The sequence below is a fragment of the Aotus nancymaae genome, unplaced genomic scaffold (assembly GCF_030222135.1).
Source record: "Aotus nancymaae isolate 86718 unplaced genomic scaffold, 86718_ANA_hifiasm-v0.15.2.pri h1tg000029l, whole genome shotgun sequence".
NCBI lineage: Eukaryota > Metazoa > Chordata > Mammalia > Primates > Aotidae > Aotus > Aotus nancymaae.
Genome location: NW_026988442.1, coordinates 11,801,950 through 11,826,467, shown reverse-complemented (window position 1 = coordinate 11,826,467; position 24,518 = coordinate 11,801,950). Strand labels below are relative to the sequence as shown.

Here is a 24,518-nt window from a genome sequence, read left to right as displayed (position 1 = left end):
TCAAGTCAGTTCCCCTCCAAGCACCTGTGTTTTTGGCTAAATCTGCATTAGCCAACACCAGATGCCAGTCTTCAGCTCCACAGGAAAGGGCTGCTCCCTCCTCCCTCCCACTCCCTCCCCGGGGCCTGGAACGTTCTCGGGCCTGGAAAACCTAAGAGGGCTTTGATGATGCCATTCAAGGCTACGGTGGCATGGCACCAGAAAAGGCTGAGTAATTGGTAGGTGCACTGTCACCGTCACCTTCAGTTTCTTTCTTTTTTTTTTTTTTTTTTTGAGACAGTCTTGCTCTGTCCCCCAGGCCGGAATGTAATGGTGTGATCCCGGCTCACTGCAACCTCCACCTCCCAGATTCAAGCAAGCCTCCTGCCTCAGACTCTCGAGAAGCTGGGACTGCAGGTGTCCGCCATCACGATCGGCTAATTTTTGTATTTTTAGTAGAGATGGGGTTTCACCATGTTGGCCAGGCTTATCTTGAACTCCTGACCTCAGGTGATCTGCCTGCCTCAGCCTCTCAAAGTGCTAGGAGTCCAATCTCTCACTTCTGAGAAGCCTGCTCAGCCAGGGAGAGCCTCCTGTGGCTCCCTCTGCTGACACTGTTCTCCTTAATAACAGCACAACTGGCTGGGCGCGGTGGCTTACGCCTATAATCCCAGCACTTTGGGAGGCTAAGGTGGGCAGACCATGAAGTCAGGAGTTTGAGACCAGCCTGCCCAACATGGTGAAACCCCGTCTCTAATAAAAATACAAAAAATTAGCTGGGCACGGTGGCAGGCACCTGTAATCCCAGCTACTCAGGATGCTGAGATTGGAGAATTGCTTGAACCCAGGAGGCGGAGGTTGCAGTGAGCTGACATTGCACCACTGCACTCCAGCCTGGGCAACAAGAGCAAAACTCTGTCTCAAAAATAATAATGAAAATAAAATAACAGCACACTGCAACCGCACAGGTCTCTTCTGTTTGCTCACTGTCTGCCCGCAAGAAGGGCAGAGCCCCAGGCTGACTTGCTGAGGACTGTGTCTTCAGCGCCTGGGTCTGTGCCTGGCACGTGGCATGTGCTCAGTAAGTATTTGTGGAATGCATGAATAAGCAGGGTTCAAGTTCTTCATTGCTAAAATGGGGTCCTGATCACTCCCCTGAGGGTCACTATGAGCATTGGGGTAACGCAGGTAAAGCATTTGGCATGTCAGGAAGAGAGATTCCAGATTCTCTGCCCTGGCATCCTAAAGGTCACTTATGCATTCAGTAAACACTATTGAGCACCTAATGTGTGCCAGCAGTCATAGCTGCTGGATCCACACACTGCAGAGAAGAAGGGCTAAAGCTGGCCCTTTGGGAAGACAGACTGCATCTAAGGCTCAATTCCCAGGCAGGGTCTGCACCTGATCCCTGCTCTGGCACCTGGGACTCGTGCCCTCCCATCTAGCCCCAGGCACTGGGCACTCACAGGCTTCATGATCCAGGTGATTCCTGGGTTTTTGCGAAACTCCTCCACAAACAGGTGGTACTCGGACGGCAACTCAAAGGTTTTGGGGAAGAAGTCGCACCTGGCTGCCTCCAGCTTTCCCGCCTCACGCTCTAGCTGCTTCCGGAACCGCTTCAGGTTCTTCACCATGTAGTTCTTGCGGGTCAGCTGGGCGGCAGGAAGGGCAGGCGGCCATTAGCTCCTGCTCACCACCCCGCTCCCCTCCCAGCCCCACCCATCCACCAGCCACCCTGCAGCCTCCATGCTCTGGCCCACAAAATAGCAACAGTAAGAGTAACTTTAACACAGAAAGAGCCTGCTAGTCTAGAATTATCCCCACTTCACAATGAGGAAACTGGGACTGAGAAAGGTTAAGTCAATTGCCCAGAGCAAGGAAGGAGCTGCACTGCCAGGATTTGCCCAGGGCCTGTCTTGACTCCCAAATTCATGCTTTTAACCACTAAGCTACACTAATCTTTAAAATCTCCCACCACTGTCTCCTCCACTCCTGTTTCTCCTAGATCCTCCCATCTTTAGACCCCAAACTTCTCAACTTGCCTCCACCCTGAAATCACCATAATTGTTCATGCATCCTCTCCCTTCAGACCCTGCACCCCAAAACCAGCTTGATTCTCAAATCTTGGTGCGGAAACTCCAACCCGCCTATGACCTCCAATCCTTAGGCCTTAGATCCCTAAGCCCCCAAACCATTTGGCTCTCCACAGGTCCTGCGCGCATGCTCCCCACCCGGCGCTGCATCCCACATTCCAGTACACTTTTCTGTTCTGGTCCTTGTACCCCGAAAACCAGCTCCCGCTCGTGGCCACACTCAGTGACATGAGTTGGTTGGCTCAGTCCTCGCCTGCCTGCCCAGCTCACCTCGTAGTGGTTCCGGAAGTGACTGATCCGAACGTGTTCGTCCATGTAGGTGTGGTCAAAGTTCTCCCGGAGCCAGCTGACGTCACACCAGTAGAAATCCCACTCCCCTTCGCTGGGGGTGGGGGTGGGGATAAAGGTCCTTATCTGAGGACCTTGGCACTGCAAGGCTCAGGGAAGTGCTGCTCGGGGGGCTTGAGGAAGGTTACGCAGCAGTGCGTCCCTCTGGAATCTCTTGGAGGTAGCCGTGGGTGCTACCGGCCTAAATGTGCTTTGTTAGACCAGAGCAAAAACCATGGAAATGTTCCCACAAAAATCCAGGTGGCTGGCTTCCCTTGAGCTGTCACTGAGCCCAGAGTGCCTCCTGGCACCTACTGGCTGGGCTGAGGAGCCGACACCCCTTTAGACAGAGCACGCCCTCCCCAGACCACAGTCCCAGCTACTCTCTGCGGTGCGATAGCCACTCGGCCTCACTTGTTCTTGCTCAGTTGACACACCTGCGGCCCTCAGCGGAATGAGCTAACGTTTGCAGGCCCCTCCCAGTTAAAGCTCTCCACTCATGAAATCCTCAGAGCAGCCCCCAGAGGTGACTTGGATCATCCCCAGAGCTCTAAGGTGGGATGGTCTTGCTCACGGAGGACATGGCAGTAGCGGGACCCACACCCAGCTCTGCCGGCTCCAAATTCCAATCCCATTCTCCACCACCATGCCAGGGAGAGGGAGGGGAAACCGGGCCGATCTACCAAACCTGGGTGTCAGAGCCTGGATGTGGGGAGGAGGTGCTTGAAAAAGATGCCACAGGAAATAAACACCATCATGATTGTTCACAATTTTTCGAAGTAAAAAAGTACGGTCTGGGCACAGTGGCTCACACCTGTAATCCCAGCAGTTTGGGAGGCTGAGGTGGGCGGATCACACAGTCAGGAGATCAAGACCATCCTGGCCAACATGATGAAACCACGTCTCTACTAAAAATACAAAATTAGCTCGGTGTGATGACATACACAGCTAATTGGGAAGCTAAGGCAGGAGAATCGCTTGAACTCAGGAGGCAGAGGTTACAGTGAGCTGAGATCACGCCACTGCACTCAAGCCTGGGTGACAGACGGAGATTCTGTCTCAAAAAAAAGAAAAAGAAAAAGAAAGCACAATCTAACTGAAGCCCCCTAACTATCCCTGCCTGATTCTATCTCCTTCTCTCCTGCCATAAAGGAAACCATTAGCCTGAGTTTGGTGTGCTATCATTTCTATGCAGTGGCCTTACAGTGCTACCATGTATATATATATATGTGTGTGTGTTCAGGCATCATGGCACATGGCATTGTTTGTCATGATTTTAAACTGAATGCCAATACTTATTGCTTAACCAGGCACTGCTCTAAGTACTTCACAAATATTCATTCATGGATCCTCAATGCAACCCGAAGTGTTAGGTTCTGTTATTATGCCCATTTTACAGATGAGAAAATGGAGGCAGGCACACAGAGCAACTCACCTAGTTCACGCATCTAGTAAGTGGCGGAGCAGGATTTGAACCCAGGCCCTCGAGCTCCAGAGTCCAAGCTCTGTGTTTAGAAACACTCCTGTCTGTTTCTTTTCACAACATACTTTTTTCCAGCAAAGTTTTGTTTTGGAGATCAATTCTTTTGATACATAGGAGTCTAATTCAGTCATTCTAACTGCGATTTCCCATTCCATTGGGTGAACATACCACAGTATATCCATTTTCCTATTAAAAGGTGTTTGGGGCTGGGCGTGGTGGCTAACACCTGTAATCCTAGCACTTTGGGAGGCCAAGGCAGAAGAATCACTTTAGGGCAGGAGTTTGAGACCAGCCTGGCCAACATGGTGAAACCCTGTCTCTACTAAAAATACAAAAATTAGCTGGGTGTGGTGGCGAGCACCTGTAATCCCAGCTACTCAGGAGGCTGAGGCAGGAGAATCGCTTGAACCCGGGAGGTGGAGGTGCAGTGAGCCGAGATCACACCATTGTACTCCAGCCCAGGTGACAGAGTGAGACTTCATCTCAGAAATAAATTAATTAATTAATTAATTAAAAATAAAAGGTGTTTGGGGCTGGGCGTGGCAGTTCATGCCTGTAATTCCAGCACTTTGGGAGGCCAAGGCGGACAGATTCGTTGAGCTCAGGAGTTTGAGACCAGCCTGGCCAACATGATGAAACCCCATTTCTACCAAAAATACAAAAAATTAGCCAGGAGTGGTGGTGTGCACCTGTCGTCCCAGCTACTCAGGAGGCTGAGGTGGGAGAATCACTTGAGCAGGGCAGTGGAGGTTGTGGTGAGCCAAGATCACACCTGCACTCCAGCCTGGGTGACAGAGTTGAGAACCCATCTCAAAAAAAAAAAAAAAAAGGTGTTAGGTGGTCTCCCTTACTCCCCACCCCTTTTCTCTATTACAGACAAGTAGGCTGAGTTTTAAAAGATATCTTGAGGAGGTTTGAGGCAGAAATAGAGAAAAATGAAGAGACATTACCATCACTTTGGGGTGAGGAATGAACAGGCCCTGAACAGGACCAACAGGGAGGATGCTGGGGCAGACTGTATTTCCAAAAGATGCCTACACTGTATCCCTCACCCAGAGGCTGCGTGTCTGAAGGTCTCCTTGTGAGGCCACAGGAAAAACCCATGAGAACCTTCTTCGGGTGTCTGCCCTAGTGAGATCCCTGCAGACACCTAGCACCAACTGCCGCACCTGTGAGTCAGATACCCTCAGACAACTCCTGCCATCAAGTGACCTCCGGATCTGGGCTCTTCCCAGCTGATGCTCCCAATGTTATAGAGACAGGCCAGTCCCACTGTGTCCTGCAAGAGCCCCTGACTCACAGGAGCCCTGTGCCTAATGCAATGCTGTCTTAAGCAGCTAAGTTTTGGGATTTGTTACACAGCCATAGCAACTAGAACAATGGCCAAGCAGTTGGGCCTTGTGTTGTAAATGGGGCTCCCTCTAGAAGTTTTTTTTTTTTGGAGACGGAGTTTTCCTCTTGTTGCCGAGGCTGGAGTGCAGTGGCGCAATCTTGGCTCACCACAACCTCTGCCTCCCAGGTTCAACCAATTCTCCTGCCTCAGCTTCCTGAGCAGCTGGGATTACAGGCATGTTCTACCATGCCTGGCTAATTTTGTAATTTTTTTAGTAGAGATGGGGTTTCTCCATATTGGTCAGGCTGGTCTTGAACTTCTGACCTCAGGTGATCCACCCGCCTCAGCATCCCAAAGTGTTGGGATTACAGGCATGAGCCACTGCACCCAGCTCCCTTTGGAATTTTCAAAGAACTAAAGATATAAATTGCTTCTCCTTGTGGCTGCTGGGTTGGTGTTTCTCCTGAATGTCACACCATGTGCAGAGAGGCTTTAAGGCAGGCAGGCCCAGCCTTTCACTGAGCTTAGAGATGTCCAGAGATGTTCATCTATGCACACACCATGAACAGATGTGGTGACGTGAAGCACCGTAACAGAATGACACTGGAACCAGAAATCTATGGTTTCCAAATTTTGTCCTAGTTACTCATGAAAATCTGGGGCCTGGTCCTTCTCCAAACCTCCCTTGCGGCTGTTGCCCCAGGCACAGTGGTTCTGAAGAACGGTTTCAAGAACTGATGGAAACCCACTGGAGAAATGGCCATGTGCTGGCCGGGTGTGGTGGCTCATGCCTGTAATCCCAGCACTTTGGGAGGCCCAGGCGGGTGGATCACCTGAGGTCAGGAGTTTGAGACCAGCCTGGCCAACATGGTGAAACCCTGTCTCTACTAAAAAATACAAAAATTAGCTAGGCATGGTAGCATATTCCTGTAATCCTAGCTACTTGGATTACTAAACGCAGGAAGCAAAAGTTGTAGTGAACCTGAATTGCACCATTGCACTCCAGCCTGGGCGACAGTATGAGACACCATCTCGGGAAAAAAAAAAAAAAAAAAGAAATGGCTGTGTGCTCTATAAACCCTCAGACACCATAGAGCCACAGATTCCCGGCTGGCTGGCTGGGGCCTCATCTAGATGCCCAGTCCTGCCTTTTCTCCACCCTGATGTTTGTACCAGGCCATGTCGTGCAGCACAAGGAGCAGTAGACCAGGAGTCAAGAGCCCTGACTCTGGTCTTGTCACAGTCACTGGCACTTATATGACCTTGCCCTCTTCTCTGGGCCTCAGTTTTCCTATTGGGAAAATCTAGGAGTAGTAACCTCTAGGCAAGATGATAGACTGCAATGAGCCAAACTGATACTAAATAATTAAACAAGGGGCAGGAAGAGAAAATCTTTCTCTACAGAAGAATGCCACCTCATACATGTAGAAGGAATGAGAGTAACCATTTTGCAATTATTATAATCATAATAGATTTAGGCAAGAATCCTCAAAAAAGGCCAGGCACGGTGGCTTCCGCCAGTAATCCCAGCATGTTGTGGGGCCAAAGCAGGAGGATCACTTAAGCCCAGGAGTTTGAGACCAGCCTGTCAACATGGGTAAACCTATCTCTACAAAAAATACAAAAATTAGCCAGGCATGGTGGCACAAGCCTGTAGTCCCAACTACTCAGGGGGCTGAAGTGAGAGGATCACTTGAGCCCAGAGGGTCAAGGCTGAAGTGAGCCACGATTATGCCACTGTACTCCAGCCTAGGCAACAGAGTGAGACCTTGTCTCAAAAAAAAGAAAAAAAAAAGAATTACCAAAAAATGCTAAAACCATTGTGTGAAAGTTTGTTGGGAACAAGATATTTGCAGTCTTAAGAGTATCTGCCCACAAGATACTTATTAATTATTTTTTTAAAAGTTAATTTACATTGGAGAAACCTGGCAGACACCACCTTAATCTAATGGTCAATCAAGGTACTGTCACCAGTGATAAGACATATGGCATCACAAACCCTCTGATGAGTTCCACTGGGAAGCATCAAGAATACCAGAGCATCATTTCTGTGGTATTCTTGCCAAAATGCATAACCTCACGATGAGAAAACATCAGACAAATCCAATTCAAGGGACATTCTACAAAATGTACTCTTCAAAAGTGTGAAGGGCATGAAAGACAAAGACCAAGGAACTGAAATATATTTGAGGTAAAAAAAAAAAAAGGTCAACTAAATGCAAAGTGGGATCCTGGATTGGATTCTGGAACAGAAAAAGGACATTAGTGGAAAAAAACTGTTGAAATTCAAATGATGTCTGCAGCTTAGTTAACAGTAATATATCGACATTAATGTCCTGACTTTGACAAATGTACTATGATTACACAAGCTGCTAACAGAGAAAGCTAGTGAAGCTGCTAAAAGAGGAAGCTATGTACTATTTTTGAAACTTTTCTGTAGGTTTAAAGTTATTTTAAAATAAAAAAGTTAAAAAAATAAGTATTTTAAAATATTATAGTTTGACCCCTACCTCACACCATATAAAAAAGTTAAATCAAAGACCTAGATATAAGAGCTAAAACTATAAAGCTCTTAGAAGAAGACATGCAAGTAAATCTTTGTGACCTTGGATTAGGCGATGGGTTTTTAGATGATACCAAAAGCATAAGCAACAAAGAAAAAACGGGTCAATTGGACTTCATCAAAATTGAAAAGTTTTTACCTCAAAAGGCACAATCAAGAAAGCAGAAAGATAATTCATAAAATGGAAGAAAATATTTGCAAATCATAAATAAGAATACCCTCATAAGATAGAATTCTTATAACTTGCAAGTAAAGAGACAACTAAATTTAAACATGGGCAATAGATATTTCTTCAAGGAAGATTTATAAATGGACAATAAGCACATAAAAAGAGTCTGAAAATCATTAGCCATCGGGGAAATGCAAATCAAAACCACAATGATACCACTTCAGGTCCACTAGGATGGCCATAATAAATGTGAGGGTGGGTACGGTGGTTCACATCTATAATCTCAACACTTTGGGAGGCAGAGGCAGGAGGATCACATAACTCCACAAGTTCGAGGTGAGTCTAGGCAACATAATGAGACCCCGTCTCCACAAAAAAATTGTAAAACATTTAGCAGGGTATGGTGGCATGTGCTTGTAGTCCCCAGTCACTCAGGAGGCTGAAGTGGGAGGATCACTTGAGCGCAGGAGGTCAAGGTTGTAGTTGGCTGTGATTGTACCTCTGTACTCCAGCCTAGGTGATAGAGAGAGGCCCCTTCTCCAAAAAAAAAAGTGAATAATAATAAGAGTTGGTGAGTATGTGGAAAAATTGGCACCCTCACATACTCCTGGTGAGAATGTAAAATGGTGCAGCTACTTCAGAAAACAATCTGGCAGTTCCTAAAAAAGTTAAACATAGAGTTACCGTATCACTCAGCCATTCCACGCCTATGTATACACCCACAAAAAGTGAAAACATACATCCATTCAAACTCATACACAAATGTTCACAGCAGCATTACGTATAACAGCCCAAAGGTGGAAATAACCGAAATGCCCATCAACTAGTGAATAAATAAATAAATGTGGTACTCCCACAAAGTGGAATATTATTCTACTGTCATAAAAAGGAATGAAGTCCCAGCTACTCAGGAGGCTGAAGCAGGAGAATCACTTGAGCCCAGGAAGTTAAGGTCGCAGTAAGTCATGACTGCACAACTGCACTCCAGCCTGGGTGACAAGGTGAGACCCTGTTTCAAAATAAAAACAAAACAAGAAACGAAAAAAGGAATGAAGTACTGATACATACTGCTACATGGATGAGCCTTGAAAACAATATGTTAAGTGAAAGAAGACAGGCAAAAAGTTATATATTGTGTAATTCCACATATGGTGTGTCCAGAATAGATAGAGACAGGGCCCAAGACAGGGGCTGGAGGGAGGGAGAAATGGGAATGACTGCTAGTGGGTATGGGGTTTATTCCTGGGATGATGAAAATGTTCTGGAATTAGATCGTGGTTTTGACACAGCAGGTATGTGGGAAAAAAAATGTGTTGATGATTCGCCAGGCGCAGTGGCTCACACCTGTGATCCCCGAACTTTGGAAGGCCGAGGTGGACAGATCACGAGGTAAGGAGTTTGAGACCAGCCTGGCCAACGTGGTGAAACCCCGTCTTTACTAAAAATACAAAAATTAGCTGGGTGTGGTGGTGCATGCCTGTAATCCCAGCTACTCAGGAGGCTGAGGCAGGAGAATTGCCTGAACCCAGGAGGCAAAGGTTGCAGTGAGCTGAGAGCGTGCCATTGCACTCCAGCCTGGGTAACAAGAGCGAAACTCCGTCTCAAAAAAAAAAAAAGAAAAAAAGAAAGTAATAAAATATCTATTTTAAATTGGGAGAAAAAAATGTCCAAAGAGATAAAGGATGGGGTTGCAAAAGGTAATCTCCAGATCTCTCAACTTGGACCTTTGCTGCCATCAATACCCTGGGGTCTGTCCCCTGACCAGGAAGACTGGGGAAGTCTGTCAGTTCAATAGCTGTTTTCTGAGGCTCTGTTTTCATTAGAAAATAGCACTGGCTTTTAAGTAATATGAGTGTATGAACTGGGCTAATGACCCATGCCTCACTCCTCCTCCAGCACCCAGCAGAAGGCCTGTATATTGAATGGATGAATGAGTAAACAACATGTTACCATTCATTCATTCATTTATTTTTCCAATATGTATGTGTTGAGGTTATCTCTGTGTCAGAGACGATGTTGGATGCCAGTGATACAGGAGGAGACAGAACACCTTGCCAGGTGGTGCACACAACCCTCTGGGGAAGATTAACAATGAACAAGGAAACAAACAACTCTGTAATGAACTGTGAAGTGAACCGCCACGTGGTCCAGTAGAGGCCATGAGGCAGGGTAGCTGAGGGACCTACGCTGGGTGGAGTCGCCCTGTGGAAGGGACCTTGCAGCTGAGATCTGAAGGGTGAGGAGGAGCAGCCTGGTAAAAAGCAATGGGGAGAAGGTTGTAGCAGGGGGAAGAGCAGGGCGTGGGTCCCTGAGGTTGGGAAGAGCATGTTCAAGAACATGAAGAAAAGCCAGGGCAGAAGGAAAGAAGTCAGAGACGACACTGAAAAGTTGGGCAGGACCCAATCAAGCAGGGCTGTGGAGGTCACAGGGTGGATTTTGTATTCTGTTCTGAGACCAGAAGTTCATTCCTGTGCACACCATTTTCATGACTGTCACAATCAAGTTGCTCTTAATTCACCCAGGAAGACACCAAATTGCTTAACAAGGTCAGTGGAGATCCAGGTTCTTTCTACCTTCCCAGTCTCCAATCATCATAAATGACGCAATCGAGTTTCCCACATTGGAGATAATCGCAGGGCGGAGCACATCTGGAGTGGAATACATGAGCCTTGCCCTGAGAAAACCTCCTTCCAATCATGGCGTTTCCCCTGCCAGGGAAGCATCCATTCTGCCATCCTTAACTTGTCCTCAGGCTCATCACCTCGGGGGTCAGAGGACAGCTGCTGCCATTCCAAGGTGTCATGTATCTTTCTCAGGCAGAAGCAAGGGAAGGGACAGCTCTAGCCACATCTGTTCTAAACTGACCTGACGGGCTGGCAGTCTGAACTGACACCTGATTCTGTCTGGAAATCCCAGACCCAGCTTAGGTCCTAAAGGATGAGGCCTTAGATTCACAGAGCTGTGTTGAAGGAAAAGACCCTGGCCTCTGGGCCTTTCCTGATTTAAGGATCCTTGAGACAATCCGGGATCAGCCATGGAGCATCCTGCTTCCTGGGCTCCCACCCTGTCAGCACCAGACAAATCCTCAGACTCTCTTCCCCTGCCCATTGAGGAGAGGCTGGGGAGTGGCAGGGAGTGGACAGAGGTCACATGGCTGGTGGCAACGTTGCTCTCCCTCCCCTACACCACCCCCACCTGCCAGTCACCTCACTCTCCTCTAACTCTCCTCCCAACTCCCCCCGACACCTTTCATGACATCAGTTCCTCTGGATCCAGGGAAGGAAACCCCATGCTGATATTAGCATGATCACAAGAGAACCAAGAAGGCAAATCCACAAGGGCTGCCACCACCACACCATCAACACCACTGTCACTGTTGTAATATTCCCCAAAGCCCTAAAAAGAGGATGCTGGTATCTTGGGTTACCTGCACCACAGCCAACTCCTAATTTTTTGTGGGATGGTTTAGTAAAGCTTTCCTGCTGGCCTCAGCACCAGGCAGTGGGAATCACAGATTTAGAACACCTGCTAATCTGATGCTTTAATCCACTGAGAAGCCACTGAAAGATGAGGCTGTGGCTCTGTAGGCAGCCGACTAGGTGCAAATCCCAGCCCAAGCCCTCATGAGCTGAGTGGCCTCAAACATGGCCTTTTCACTACTTTGTGCCGTTTCCTCATTAGTAAAATGGGGATGATGATAACACCTAGCTGGAAGATGTGTTGGGATGCTTAAAAGATAGTGCATGCAAAATGCTACAGTGTCCAGCAGGCTTAGCTGTTGTTATGCAGCAAATACTTTCTGAGCACCACGCAGCAAGGCAGCTACCCCTCCATCCCCTTTCCCCTTTCTCTACAGTAAAGGAACTCTCAGCATTTACTTGGGAAAACGTAGCCTATATTTCCTAGAATAAAATCACATTTGCCAGATTCCCTTGTAGCTGGGTGTGGCCACATGGTTAAGGTCTGGCCAGTGAGCCGTGAGAGACTCCTGGGTTGTGTCCTTCAAGGGATGGGCTTGCCTTTTCTTTCTTTTCTTTTCTTTTTTTTTTGAGACAGGATCTCACTCTGTCACCCAGGCTGGAGTGTTGTGGTGTGATCATAGCTCACTGCAGCCTCACAGCCTCAACCTCCCAGGCTTAAGCAATTTTCCCACCTCAGCCTCCCAAGTAGCTGGGACTTCAGGCACACACCATCATGTCTGGCTAACTTTTTAAAAAATTTTTTGTAGAGACAGGGTCTTGCCACATTGCTCAGGCTGGTCTTGAACTCCTGGACTCAAGCGATCCTCCCACCTTGGCCTCCCAAAGTGCTGGAATTATAGGTGTGAGCCACTGCACCCGGCCTGTACCTTTTCTTGCCTCTTGCCTACCTCCTGCTACTTGGAATGTGAAAGCAAGGCTGGAGCTCCACCTTGAACTACGAAAAACAAGGGCCTCACCTAAGGGATAGTAGAATGGAAAGACAGAAGCAAATGGATCCTACATTTCTGTGGGGCCCCTTACCATCTCCGAACCTCCTACATGTGGACTTCGATGGGACAGATAAACTTCTAGCAAGTTGAAGCCTCGTTTACTTTGGGTTTCCACTGCATGCATCCAAACCCTAGCCCTCACTAACAGCACCTGCTCTGTGCCGGCATCTCATGCTGATTTGTCTCAATCAGTCTCTCCAGAGGCCAGCATAAAAGAAGAAATGCAGGCTTATGGGCCAAAGTCACAGAGCCAGCAAGTGCCCAGGGATGAGCAGTCCTTGATCTGGACCTGTCTCTGGAGAATCCAGGCCACAGGTCTGTGGTAGCTGCATTCCTAGTCTCTGCTGAAAGCCACAGGACACAAACGCGCCTGCGTTTGAATCCTGCTCTGATGCTGACATGCTGTGTGACCTTAAGCAATGGGTTTAATAACTCTGAACATAATCTTATCTTACGGGTTTAGTTGAAAGGCTTAAATAAGACACAGATGATAGCGACAATGTGCCTGGCACATTGTGGGTGTTGAATAAATGTCACAGCCACTTTGGGACAATTCAGTAGCCACCCGGGGGAACTGGGAGAAAAACCAAGGAAGACAAGGACCTGTGAGACAAAGGGAAGGAGGGACAAGGCTGGGGGAATGTCTTACTCCTTCACTTCCACCCATCCTGGCCTGTGGCGAAGGACATCCATGAGTGTGTTCATGAGGGCGGTCTTGAACCGGATTGGTGCTCTCTGCTCTCTGCAAGATAAGGCAATGAACATTTGCTCAGGATCAATGATTTTCCTAGGATGGCGCAGGGAGAGGAAAAAAGTGGGAGGAAGAGAAGTCAAGTTCCATACCTGGAAAGTTCCATACTGTATTTCAGAATTTAGCATTAGAGCCTGATAACACTTAACATAATCAAATTGAGAATTATAGAATCTTCGAATCATTGGAAAATAACGATCATTGTATCCAAGCCTACTATGTGTCAGGCGTGATCTAGCGGCTTTACATGTGCCATGACTAACCCTTACATAGAATGAGAAGTGTTTGCAAAGCCCTTTCCTGGCAATCATCTGGGAAGATGAAGCAGATGTACTTTTCTCTGTTCCTCCTACTGATACAACTGAAAACTCAAAACATCATCTACAGAACATTTAAGACCGAAAGAGAAGAAGGCAGACTGGCTGCGGATTTCAGGACCACAGGAACTACACGGTGGTGAACTCCCCGGGTTTCCTTTTTGTCTCATATAGTTCAGACATGGAGATGAAAAGCCACCAACCCAGAAATGCCAATGGGCACAGATGACAAAAGCTCCAAGAAAAGCACACCCTCTCTAGCAAAGGACCAAGAAAAGAGTGACCCAGCCAGACAGATGACTTAGGTAATTACTCCTCTACTCCAGCCAGACCCCCCAGAACACATCCGTGGCCCACCCCCAGGGATGCCAGCAAAGCCCGCGTAGGGAGTCAAGACTTCCCCTGAGGTGGCAGCAGGGCACCCAATACTCCTGCATGGTGCTGTCAGAGAAGGTCACAGACAGAGCCAGGCTTTCATCCCTGTCAGGCGGTAACGAGGCTCCCACCCCCACTGCATCAGTGGAGACCACGTGTGGAACCTGGACTTCCTCCCCACCCTGGCAGTAACAAGGTGCCCCTCCCACTCTGGGGTGATGTCAAAGGGGGCAAGTTGGAAATCAACAAAATCAAAAACAGAAAAACATTATAGCAAATCAGTAAAATAAAAGGCAAGTTCTCTGGAAAGAGCAATCAAATTGACAAACCTATTTGTCAACAAGACTGACAAAGAAAAGAAACAACTACCCAAGATGAGGACGAAACACAGGCCACCAGCACAGAGCCGGCAGGCATCACGGTCACAAGAAGGAAATGCCACTGACAGCTCTGCACACCTAAATGTGACAACTTCGATGAAATGGACCAATTCCTCAAAAAGCACAATTACTACAACTCATCCAATATGAAATAGGGAATCCGAATAGCTCTGTAGCTATTAAGGAAATTGAATTCATAATTCAAAACCTCCCAAAAAAGAAATCTCCAGGCCCAGATGGTTCCACTGGAGAATTTCCCCAAATATTTGAAGGATTAACGCCAGTCCTACACAATCTCTTTCAGAAAACAGACGAGGAGGGAGAATTTCAAAATTCATTTTGCGAAGCTAGTATCAGCCTGATATCAAAACCAAAGACAGTACACAAGAAGTAAAGCACGGACCCATATCCCTTATGAATATAGATGCAAAAATCTTTAACAAAATACTATCAAATAGAATTAAGCAATGTATAAAAAGGATTATATACCATAACCAAGTGGAGCTTATTCCAGTAGGCAAGGCTGGTTCAGTATTTAAACATTAATCAATGGGCTGGGCATGATGGCTCACGCCTGTAATCCCAGCACTTTGTGGGGAGGCTGAGGCAGGCAGATTACTTGAGGTCAGGAGTTGGAGACCAGCCTAGTCAACAAAGTGAAACGCCATCTCTACCAAAAAATACAAAAATTAGCCAGGTGTGGTGGTGGATGCCTATAGTCCCAGATACTCAGGAGGCTGAGGCAAGAGAAACGCCTGAATCGGGGAGGCAGAGGTTGCACTGAGCTGAGATAGCACCACTGCACTCTAGCCTGGGCAACAGAGAGAGACTATCTCAAAATAATAATAATAATAATAATCAATTTAATCAGTCATATTAACAGACTAAAGAGGAGAAATCACATGATCATATGAAATGATGCAGAAAAAGCATTTGACAAAATTAAATACTCATTCATTTAAAAACTCTGAGAGGAACTTCTTAAACTTGATAAAAGCATCTAAAAAACCTCAAGCTAACATAATTAATGGTGTGTGAAAATTGTCAGATTCAAAATGGAGTCACTTGTGTCAAACCCTGGCAAAATAGAGCCAGGGGGCCGGGCAAGGTGGCTTATGCCTATAATCCCTTGGGAGGCCAAGGCAGGCACAACATTTGAGGTCAGGAGTTTAAGACCAGCCTGACCAACATGATGAAACCCCGTCTCCACTAAAAGTACAAAAAAATTAGGCTGGGCACAGTGGCTCATGCCTGTAATTGTAGTATTTTTGGAGGCCAAGGTGAGTGGGATCACATAAGGTCAGGAGTTACAGACCAGCCTGGCCAACATGGTGAAACTGTGTCTCTACTAAAAATATAAAAACTAGCCAGGTGTGGTGGTGTGTGCCTGTAATCCCAGCTACCCAGGAGGCTGAAGCAGGAGAATCAGTGGAACCCAGGAGGCGGAGGCTGCAGTGAGCTGAGATCGCATCACTGCACTCCAGCCTGGGCAACAGAGCAAGACTCTGTCTCAAAAAAAAAAAAAAAAATTAGGTGGGCATGGTGGTGCACGCCCGTAGTCCCAGCTACGCATAAGGCTGAGGCAGGAGAATCACATGAACCTGGGAGGCAGAGGTTGCAGTGAGCCGAGATCCCACCACTGCACTCCAGCCTGGGCGACAGAGTGAGACTCCATCTCAAAAAATAAAAAATAAAAAAACAGAGCCAGGGAAGGTCATGAAGGGAGGGTTCTCATGCATGATTTACCAGATAATAACTATCACAAGAACAGTTTTCAAATCACAGCTAACAGCACAAGGGCAGCTAGCAGCTAATACAAGAACACTAGCCTGACACTGTTTCTCAGGCCCAGTCCGAAATTGCAGGGGCCTAACAGGAACTCCAAGACCCCGAGTCCTACCTAGCGACTACTGACAGTCGCCAATCTGCTACTGAACTCACCAGCTCTCCTAGAAAACGCTGCTAGCACCACTGAGCTTTCTTTTGAAACAACTTGCTTAAATCTCCTCTTTCCCCAAGAGAACCCTAACCTTTTCCTCTGTTTTCAGACATGCTGGGGGCCACCCTAGTCTGTATGGACATCCTGGATTGCAGTTCTACCTCTTGTATATTATTCCCAAATAAAACCTTTTTTCTTGGAGATTTGTCTCTATTTTTTTAAGTTGACAGATGAAAAACTGGAGTTGGAGACCAGCCTCGGCAACATAGTGAAACATTGTCTCTAAAAACAAAAATAAAAGGCCAGGCACGGTGGCTCATGTCTGTAATCCCAGCACTTTGGGAGGCTGAGGCTGGTGGATCATCTGAGGTCATGAGTTCGAGACCAGCCTGACCAACATGGAGAAACCCTGTCTCTACTAAAAATACAAAATTAGCCATGTGTAATGGCACATGCCTGTAATCCCAGCTACTCTGGAGGCTGAGGCAGGAGAATCGCTTGAACCCAGGAGGCAGAGGTTGCAGTGAGCCGAGATCATATCATTGCACTCCAGCCTGGGCAATAAGAGCAAAACTCCCATTTCAAAATAAATAAATAATAAAAATAAAAATAAACAATAATCAGCACTCCAGCCCAACTTCCACCTAACTCAAATACTAACGAGCTCAAAGTGGCAGTGCCGGAGATTGGATTGAAGTGCACAAAATTTAATTAAAGCTGCAGCCCAACCCATATTCGACTCAGCTTTAGGAGGCATCTGAATGATCTAGCGGTTAGCTAAGCCTAACTGCTACTCAGAGGAAGGAGCTCGCATACTCTATAAAGTGTGTGAATGTATGTGCGTATATATACGTATATAAACACTAAAAAATGATTATATATAATTGCTTTTCATACACGATATCCAGACTGCAGTTCTAAAAATATAACACATGCAATAGCAAAGCAGGGAAGTGTAATGCATAACCAACAGGAAAAACAGCCAATTGAAATAAACCCATAAATGACCCAGTTATCAGAATCAGTAGAGAAGGAATTTAAAAATTATTACAAATATGTTAAAGGATGTATGGGAAAAGATGGGTACAATGTGCGAATAGATGAGTTATTGCAGAAAAGGAATGAAAAGTCTAAAAAAGAACCAAATAGCCAAGTGGCTCACACCTGTAATCCCAACACTTTGGAAGGCTGAGGTGGGAGGATCACCCAGAAGTTCAACCCAGCCTGTGCAACACAGTGAGACCCCCATTTCTACATAAAATTAAAAAATTAGCCAGACATGGTGGCACGTGCCTGTAATCCCAGCTACCTGGGCAGCTGAGGTGGGAGGATCACTTGAGCCCAGGAGGTTGAAGCTGATCACACTACTGAACTCCAGCTTAGGTGACAGAGCAAGACCCTGTCTAAACAAAACAAACAAAAAAGAACCAAATGGAAATTCTAGACGGGAAAACTATAATATCTGAAATTAAAAGTTCAACAGAAAAAAAAAAGGGGGAGCCACAGTGGCTCAGGCCAGTTGTCCTGGCGCTTGAGGCAAGGCTATGCGTTCAAGGCCAACCTGGGCAACATAAGAACTTCTCATTCATTAAAAAAAAAAAAAGTTCAACGGATGTGCTTAACAAGAGACTGGGCATTGAGAAGGAAAAACAGTACATTTGAAAACAGTCCAATTGAAATTGTTCAAACTGAATTAGAGAAAAAAATTTTACATGAAAAGAACCTCAGTGACTTGTGAGATAACATCAAGCAGTCTAACATACATTTAATTGAAGTTCAAGAAAGAGATGGGGAAGAGAGGACAGAAACTATTTTTTGAAGAAATGATGGCTAAACATTTTTCAAATTTGATTAAATTATCAACTCACAGATCCGAGAAGCTCAATTAACCCCATGCAAGACAGACACAACATAAAGTACACCCAGGTAAACCACTGTCAACTTGCTGAAAACAGAACAGTCCTAAAAAAAAAGTCAGAGAAAAAAGACACGTTGCATAGAGGTAAAAGTGGGTGGAGAGTGGGAGTAGAAGACAAGAAGAGCTAAATCCCAGCACTTTGGGAGGCCAAGGCAGGCAGATCACCCGAGGTTGGTAGTTCAAGACCAGCCTGACCAACATGGAGAAACCCCATGTCTACTAAAGATACAAAAATTAACCTGGCATAGTGGCGGGCGCCTGTAATCCCAGCTACTTGGGAGGCTAAGGCAGGAGAATCGCTTGAGTCTGGGAGGTGGAGGTTGCAGTGAGCCGACATTGCGCCATTACACTCCAGCCTGGGGGCAACAGAGTGAGACTCCGTCTCAAAAAAAAAAGAATAGCTGACTTCACATCAGAAACAACGTAAGCCTGAAGACAAAGGAATATCGTCTTTCAAGTGCTTTAAGAAAAAAAGATCAACTTAGAATTCTATATCCAGTAAAACTTTACTTAAAAAATGACAGTGAAATAAAGACATGTTCAAATAAATAAAAGCTGAGAGAATTTTTTGCCAACAGATCCACACTATGAGAAACACTAAAGAACGTTCCTCGGGCTGAAGGAAAATTACACCAGATGGAAATTCAGAAGGAATGACGAGTGGGGTAAATGTGGAATACTTTCTTCCATGTCTTAATTTTTAAAAAAAAACATACAAGTAGCTATTTAAATCAAATATAGTGAGAATGTAATGTAGGGTTTATAACATATTTACAAGTAAATATATGACAAAAATAGCACAAAAGATCAGAGGGGAGTAAACACAAGTGTGTGGCTGTAGAGTTCTTAGTTGTACATGAAGTGGTGTAATTTTGCTTCAAGGTAGACTGTGATAAGGTAAGGATGCGTATTATAATCCCCTAGAGCCATAGGCTGTCAAGTGTGGGCTCAAGTATTCCTCAGGGTCCCCAACTCTCTTTCAGGGGTACACAAAGTCTTCCCTTTTCCAACTACCTATATTTGTAAGGCTGGATTTTCTTCCTATCCTTTGACCAAAACAATCTATCAAAACAAATTTAACACAGAAGATCTGGAAAGTCAAATGTTTTCTAATAAGCAAGGTGTTAAAGAGATTCACAAAAATGTAAAACAACTACTACTCATCTCAGTACGTTTTAGGGAGGGATATAATTGTAACTCATAAAAATGTTGGGCAGGGCACGATGGCTCACACCTGTAATCCCAGCACTTTGGGAAGCCAAAGTGGGTAAATCACTTGAGGTCAGGAGTTTGAGACCAGCCTGGTCAACATGGTGAAACCCTGTCTCCACTAAAAATACAAAAAATTAGCTGGGCATGGTGGTGGGCGCCTGTAATCCCAGCTACTCAGGATGCTGAGGCAGGAGAATTGCTTGAACCCGGGAGGCAGAGGTTGCAGTGAGCTGAGCTCATGCCACTGCACTCCAACCCAGGCGACAATGTGATACTGCATCTCAAAAAAAAAAAAAAATCAGAAAAATCAGAAAAATACCAAGTGTTCACAAGAATGTGGAGAAATGACAATTATCTTACAATGCTGATGGAGTGCACATTGGACACCGCTTTGGAGAACAATTTGGCATATTACAACAATCAAGGACTATTTCATGCACATCAGACCAGCAAAAATCTAAAGGTCCAAGTTTTGGCAAAAATGGGATAAAATGGAAACTCCTCCTCTGCTGGTGGAATGCACTTTAGAGGGCCACCGACTTTTAGTGAAGTCTCTAAACTCAGCAGCCCATCCTAGCTCTATACCCTGGGTTTGTACTCTGCATTTCTACCAGGAAACACATGTGCAAGGATGCTTATCTGTAATTGCTCATTTTTTTTATAGGAATAACCTGTAGCAAGCACTGTTGGTGGTCCGCCCATATCCCTTTGACATTCACCACTCCTGTGCATGCAAATCAAACAGCTTTCCACTGCCAGCACCTGCGACACTACCTGAGGGCTTTCCCTGGCCCTGCAGTCTGCTCAGCCAGCATGTGGAGCAGATCGGAAGCACCAGAGTGAACTGCCCCTCTGCCAACAGCACACAACCAGTGATGACTGGAGTCGGTGGATAAATCTGCTAAGTCTCCCATCTCACACCTAGGATAAGACCACAGTGCATTCTACGTTCTCCCAGGAATTCCCCGGGGGCTTGAGCCCACTTGCCCATAGCAATAACCTGTCGATGGTGCACCTTTTACTGGTTTCCTTCCTTAGCTGTCTTACTTCCCCATTTCCCTGCCAGTGCTCACTGGAATCACCTTCTAAATAAACCACCTGCTCTCACTTCCTTCCCTCAGGGTCGGCTTCTGGTGAAACCAATACTTCATAAGTGCCTTTCACCAGGAAGATGGATAAATAACGAGCAATACACAATGAAACAGCAGTCGCAGTTACAATGCATTCAGAGCTTTGTGACAAAAGCAGGGTGCAGAATAGTAATCACAGTACAATGACACTTATATAACTTGTATTCCTGGCTACCCATGCAGTTGGGGTTGGCCATGTAACACAATTCTAGTCAATAAGATAAAAGCATAAGACTGCTAGGCAGGCTAAGTTCCTTGGAAAGTTTTGCTCTTTCGATCAAAAAAGGAAAGAAAGAGAGAGATATGGCTTGAGTCTTCCCTCACTCTTCCTGTCTTGATCATGACATGAAGGCTGGAGCTGCAGTGGCCATTTGGTCTCCATGAGGAAGAGTTCAAGACCATCATGAAGGCTCATGCCTGTAATCCCACCACTTTGGGAGGCCGAGGGGGGAGGATCACTTGAGGCCAGGTGTTGGAGACCAGCCTAGGCAACATAGTGAGACCTCAAAACTACAAAAACTAAATTTAAAAAATTAGCCAGGTACACTGGCATAAGCCTGTTGTCCCAGCTACTCCGGAGGCTGAAATCAGAGGACTGCATAAGCCCGGGAGATTAAGGCTGCTGTGAGCAGCCATGATCGTACCACTGCACTCCAGCTTGGCCAACAGAGTGAGACCCCATCTCAAAAAAAAGTGAAAAAAAAAAAGACAATCATGAAGACGCTGGCTCTGACATTACTGAACCACTGTACCAGCACTCCAGACTTTCTGTAATGTGAAGAAAATAAATACAATTTATTTAAGCTACTATTATTGAGTTTTCTTTTACTGGTAGTGGAACGCATATCTATATGTGCCCTAATAAGGCACATAAATAAAAAATATTTTATGATAAATGTGTGTGTGCGTGTGTGTGCGTGTGTGTGCCTTTATAAAATAAGTATATGGGGCCTTGATATGGTTTGGATGTTTGTCCCCTCCAAATCTCAAGTTAAAATGTGATTTTCAGTTTTGGAGGTGGGGCCTGGTGGGAGGTGATTAGATCCTGGGAATGTATCCCTCATGAATGGTTTGGCAACATCCTCTTGGTGATAAGTGAGTTTTCACTCAGTTCATAGGAGATCTGGTTATTTAAAAGAGCCTGGGACCTCCCACTAGTTCCGACTCTTGCCATGTGAAGTGCCTGCTCCCGCTCTGCCTTCCACCATGATTGTAAGCTCCCTGAAGCCTCACCAGAAGCTGAGCAGATGCTGGTGCCGTGCTTGTACAGTCTGCAGAACCATGAACCAATTACACCTCTTTTCTTTATAAACTACTCAGTCTCAATTAGCCAGGCATGGTGGGCAACACCTGTAATTCCAGCTACTCGGGAGGCTGAGGCAGGAGAATTTCTTGAACCCGGGAGGCGGAGGTTGCAGTGAGCCGAGATCATGCCACTGCACTCCAGCCTGGGCAACAAGAGCAAAACTCTGTCTCAAAAAATATATAAAAAGTCTCAGGTATTCCTTTATAGCATGCAAAAACAGCCTAACACAGGCCTGTTAAGTGGGGTGCTCTTTGTTTTGTTGGGATGGGGCTAGGCTGGGCATATATGCTTAGGGCCAGGATCCAGAACATTGCTGAGTTGCACTGCATAAGAGAATGAAAGATTTGAAATGGGTGGGATAGTCAGTATGGAGAGAAAGAAGGCAAAGAAGATGAGTGCTTCATGAGAGAAGCATCCCAAATCACACATGCCCTCCTCAGTGGTGGTATAGCCAGCAGGAATTTTGGAAAGAAGAGAAATATCTACTGAACTAGAGAATAGACTATCTAAAACATTTGCTATGTAAACGAGCTCCTCTAACTCCCCACAGGAATCTTCAGTAAAGACTACATTGCTCACTCCTGCTTTGTGCAAGTGGATTCTCTTTAGGAGATCCAAAGGGGTGCTGAGTTCGGCATTCAGGTTGTCGATGCAGAGTGAAGCGGACGATCAGAGCACAGCTGACATGCAAGTCATCAAGTCATCACAGGGTTGTTGGAGGAAGGAGAGACCAAAGTTAGACAGTGGGTCCTGGAGTCCAACAAGCTCTGTCCCTAACTGATCATGTGATCTTGAGCAAGTCACTTAGCCTTTTTGAGCTTCAGTTTCTCCGTCTGTAAAATGGACACTATAGTAGTATCTACTTCAAAGTGCTGTGGTCAGGGTTCGGTGGATTAATACAGGTCAAGTGACGGGCCCAGAGCCTGGCACATGGTAAGTGCTCAATAATGGTTTAGGATTAGTACTACTACCATCATTTTCATTATAATTATTAAAGTAGAAAAGGGAGAGAGGGATTGAAAAGGGGAAGGAGGGAAGAAAAAGAGGGAGGAAGGGAGGTTGATTGTTCTGTGATTGTTGGATTGGATGGGACCACTCACCGCTCTTTTCCCTTTGACAATCCATGGCCTTTGTAATTTTGATTCTGCAATGAGGAAAGGAAAAGGATGTAACTGGTTTTGCATATCCACCCTGCTTTCCCAGGTTAACTTACTGCAGATACTAAAATGCCCAAACCGTCAGATTCAACAGTGCCTAGGTTCTGAGACATGAAGGTCCAGCCTGATCAGGTTCCCACTGGCCACCATGCCCCCAGCAAACAGACCAGAATTTATCTGCTATGAATGAACTCCCAAGTATCCATGGTACCATCTTACTGCAGATTTCCTCCACAGGTATGACCAGTATAGCAAATGCCTGGTTTTCAGTACTCCAAAACTCAGCCCTGAACCCCAGTTTTGAAAGCTCAGCTCAGTACACTCTGTGAGAAGGATCTGGGCTTTCTACTCTACTTGGAATGTTTGATTAGATCGAGGATGCCAGAAGGGGATAGGTCAAAGACTCAGAGAAATATTAATTCCTTTCACCCCAGATTGACCTTTCAAATCCTCAATGGTAGTGGGTATTATTCCACTTCAACCATGTCTGAAACAACTTGGCTGTCTGTCCTGGGAAGACCAATTCCTAAGGCAATTATGAAGAGAGAAATAGAAATTGGTCCTGTGCAGGATGGCATTTCCAGCTGGGACAGACCTGCCATCTGCATTCATTTTCTATTGCTGGGTAACAAATTACCACAAAATCAGTGGCTTAAAATGATGGAAATCCATTATCTCAGTTTCCATAGGCCAGGAGCGTGGGCACAGCTTAGCTGCATCATCGGCTGAGCTCTCACAAGGCCACAGTCAAGGTGATGGCTGGGGTTATGGCTCTCATCTGAGGTTTGGGGTCCCCTTCCAAGCTCATTCAGATTGTTGGCAGAATTTGGTTGCCTAGGGTGTTGGAAGGAGGTCCCTGTTTTCTTGCCAGCTGTCTGCAGAGGACTGCTCTCAGCTCCTAGAGGCTGCCTGCAGCTCCCTGCAGTGTGGACCCCATAGGCACTTCACAACATGCATGTCTGTTTTCCTCCAGGCAATGTGGAGCACGTCCCTCTGACTTCCAACCCTCCCCCCTCCAAGTCACCTATGATGGAGTCTTAAGTAATGGAAGGTAATCACCATAGTAACGATACCATCAAATTAACGGACTCCTCCACACTCAAGGGGAGAGAATTGTACAAGGCATGTACTCCAGGGGGTGGGAATCTTGGGGCCCATCTTAGAATTCTGCTTAGCACACCAGCCTACAGCTCAAAGAGCAGCGGAGGGGAATGGAGGATACTGCTTTACGAAACTGGCAGAAGGAAGCCCCACTGAAACGCAGTGAATCTTGTTTCATTCTGCCATTCAAGCCCTTCCAACTCCCCCAACACTAGCCAAGCTGTCCTCATCTTTTTGTATTTTATCTTTAATTCTTTTTCCTGCTTTCAATTCCATTTTCCATATGTTTATCCAGTTGCTCCAGAGCCTTTGGTTAAAAAAAATTCCCTCTCCTCATTGAATTGCATTGGCACGTCTGTCACAATTCAATTGACCATGTGTATGTGGATCTATCTCAAGACTGTGTTTTGCTCTATTTACTTGTCTATCCTTATGTCACTATCGCATTGGCTCAATTACTGCTGTAGCTTTCGAGTAAATCTTGAAATCAGGTAAAGTAAGTTCTGATTCCAAG

General features: G+C 46.0%; 1 protein-coding gene and 1 pseudogene across 8 annotated transcripts in view; both read right to left on the bottom strand.

The window, feature by feature from the left end:
- Positions 1-24,518, bottom strand: part of TTLL9 (tubulin tyrosine ligase like 9) — a 75,471-nt gene that overhangs the window by 39,042 nt on the left and 11,911 nt on the right. For 7 of the 8 annotated variants that reach the window (XR_010344520.1, XR_010344521.1, XR_010344519.1 and 4 more), the window contains exons 2-5: positions 22,847-22,890; positions 13,068-13,160; positions 2,343-2,454; positions 1,446-1,631 (exon numbers count right to left, since the gene is read on the bottom strand). Coding sequence is in view for 5 of the 8 variants with exons in the window: in XM_012455222.2 (XP_012310645.2) it covers positions 1,446-1,631; positions 2,343-2,454; positions 13,068-13,160; positions 22,847-22,890 (435 nt within the window). In the remaining 3 variants the exon portion in view is untranslated. Of the gene's footprint in view, positions 1-1,445; positions 1,632-2,342; positions 2,455-13,067; positions 13,161-22,325; positions 22,363-22,846; positions 22,891-24,518 lie in introns of those variants that run through there. The other variant, XM_064382305.1, reaches the window with a different exon arrangement.
- On the bottom strand, positions 10,498-10,670 carry LOC135277167 (U1 spliceosomal RNA; annotated as a pseudogene).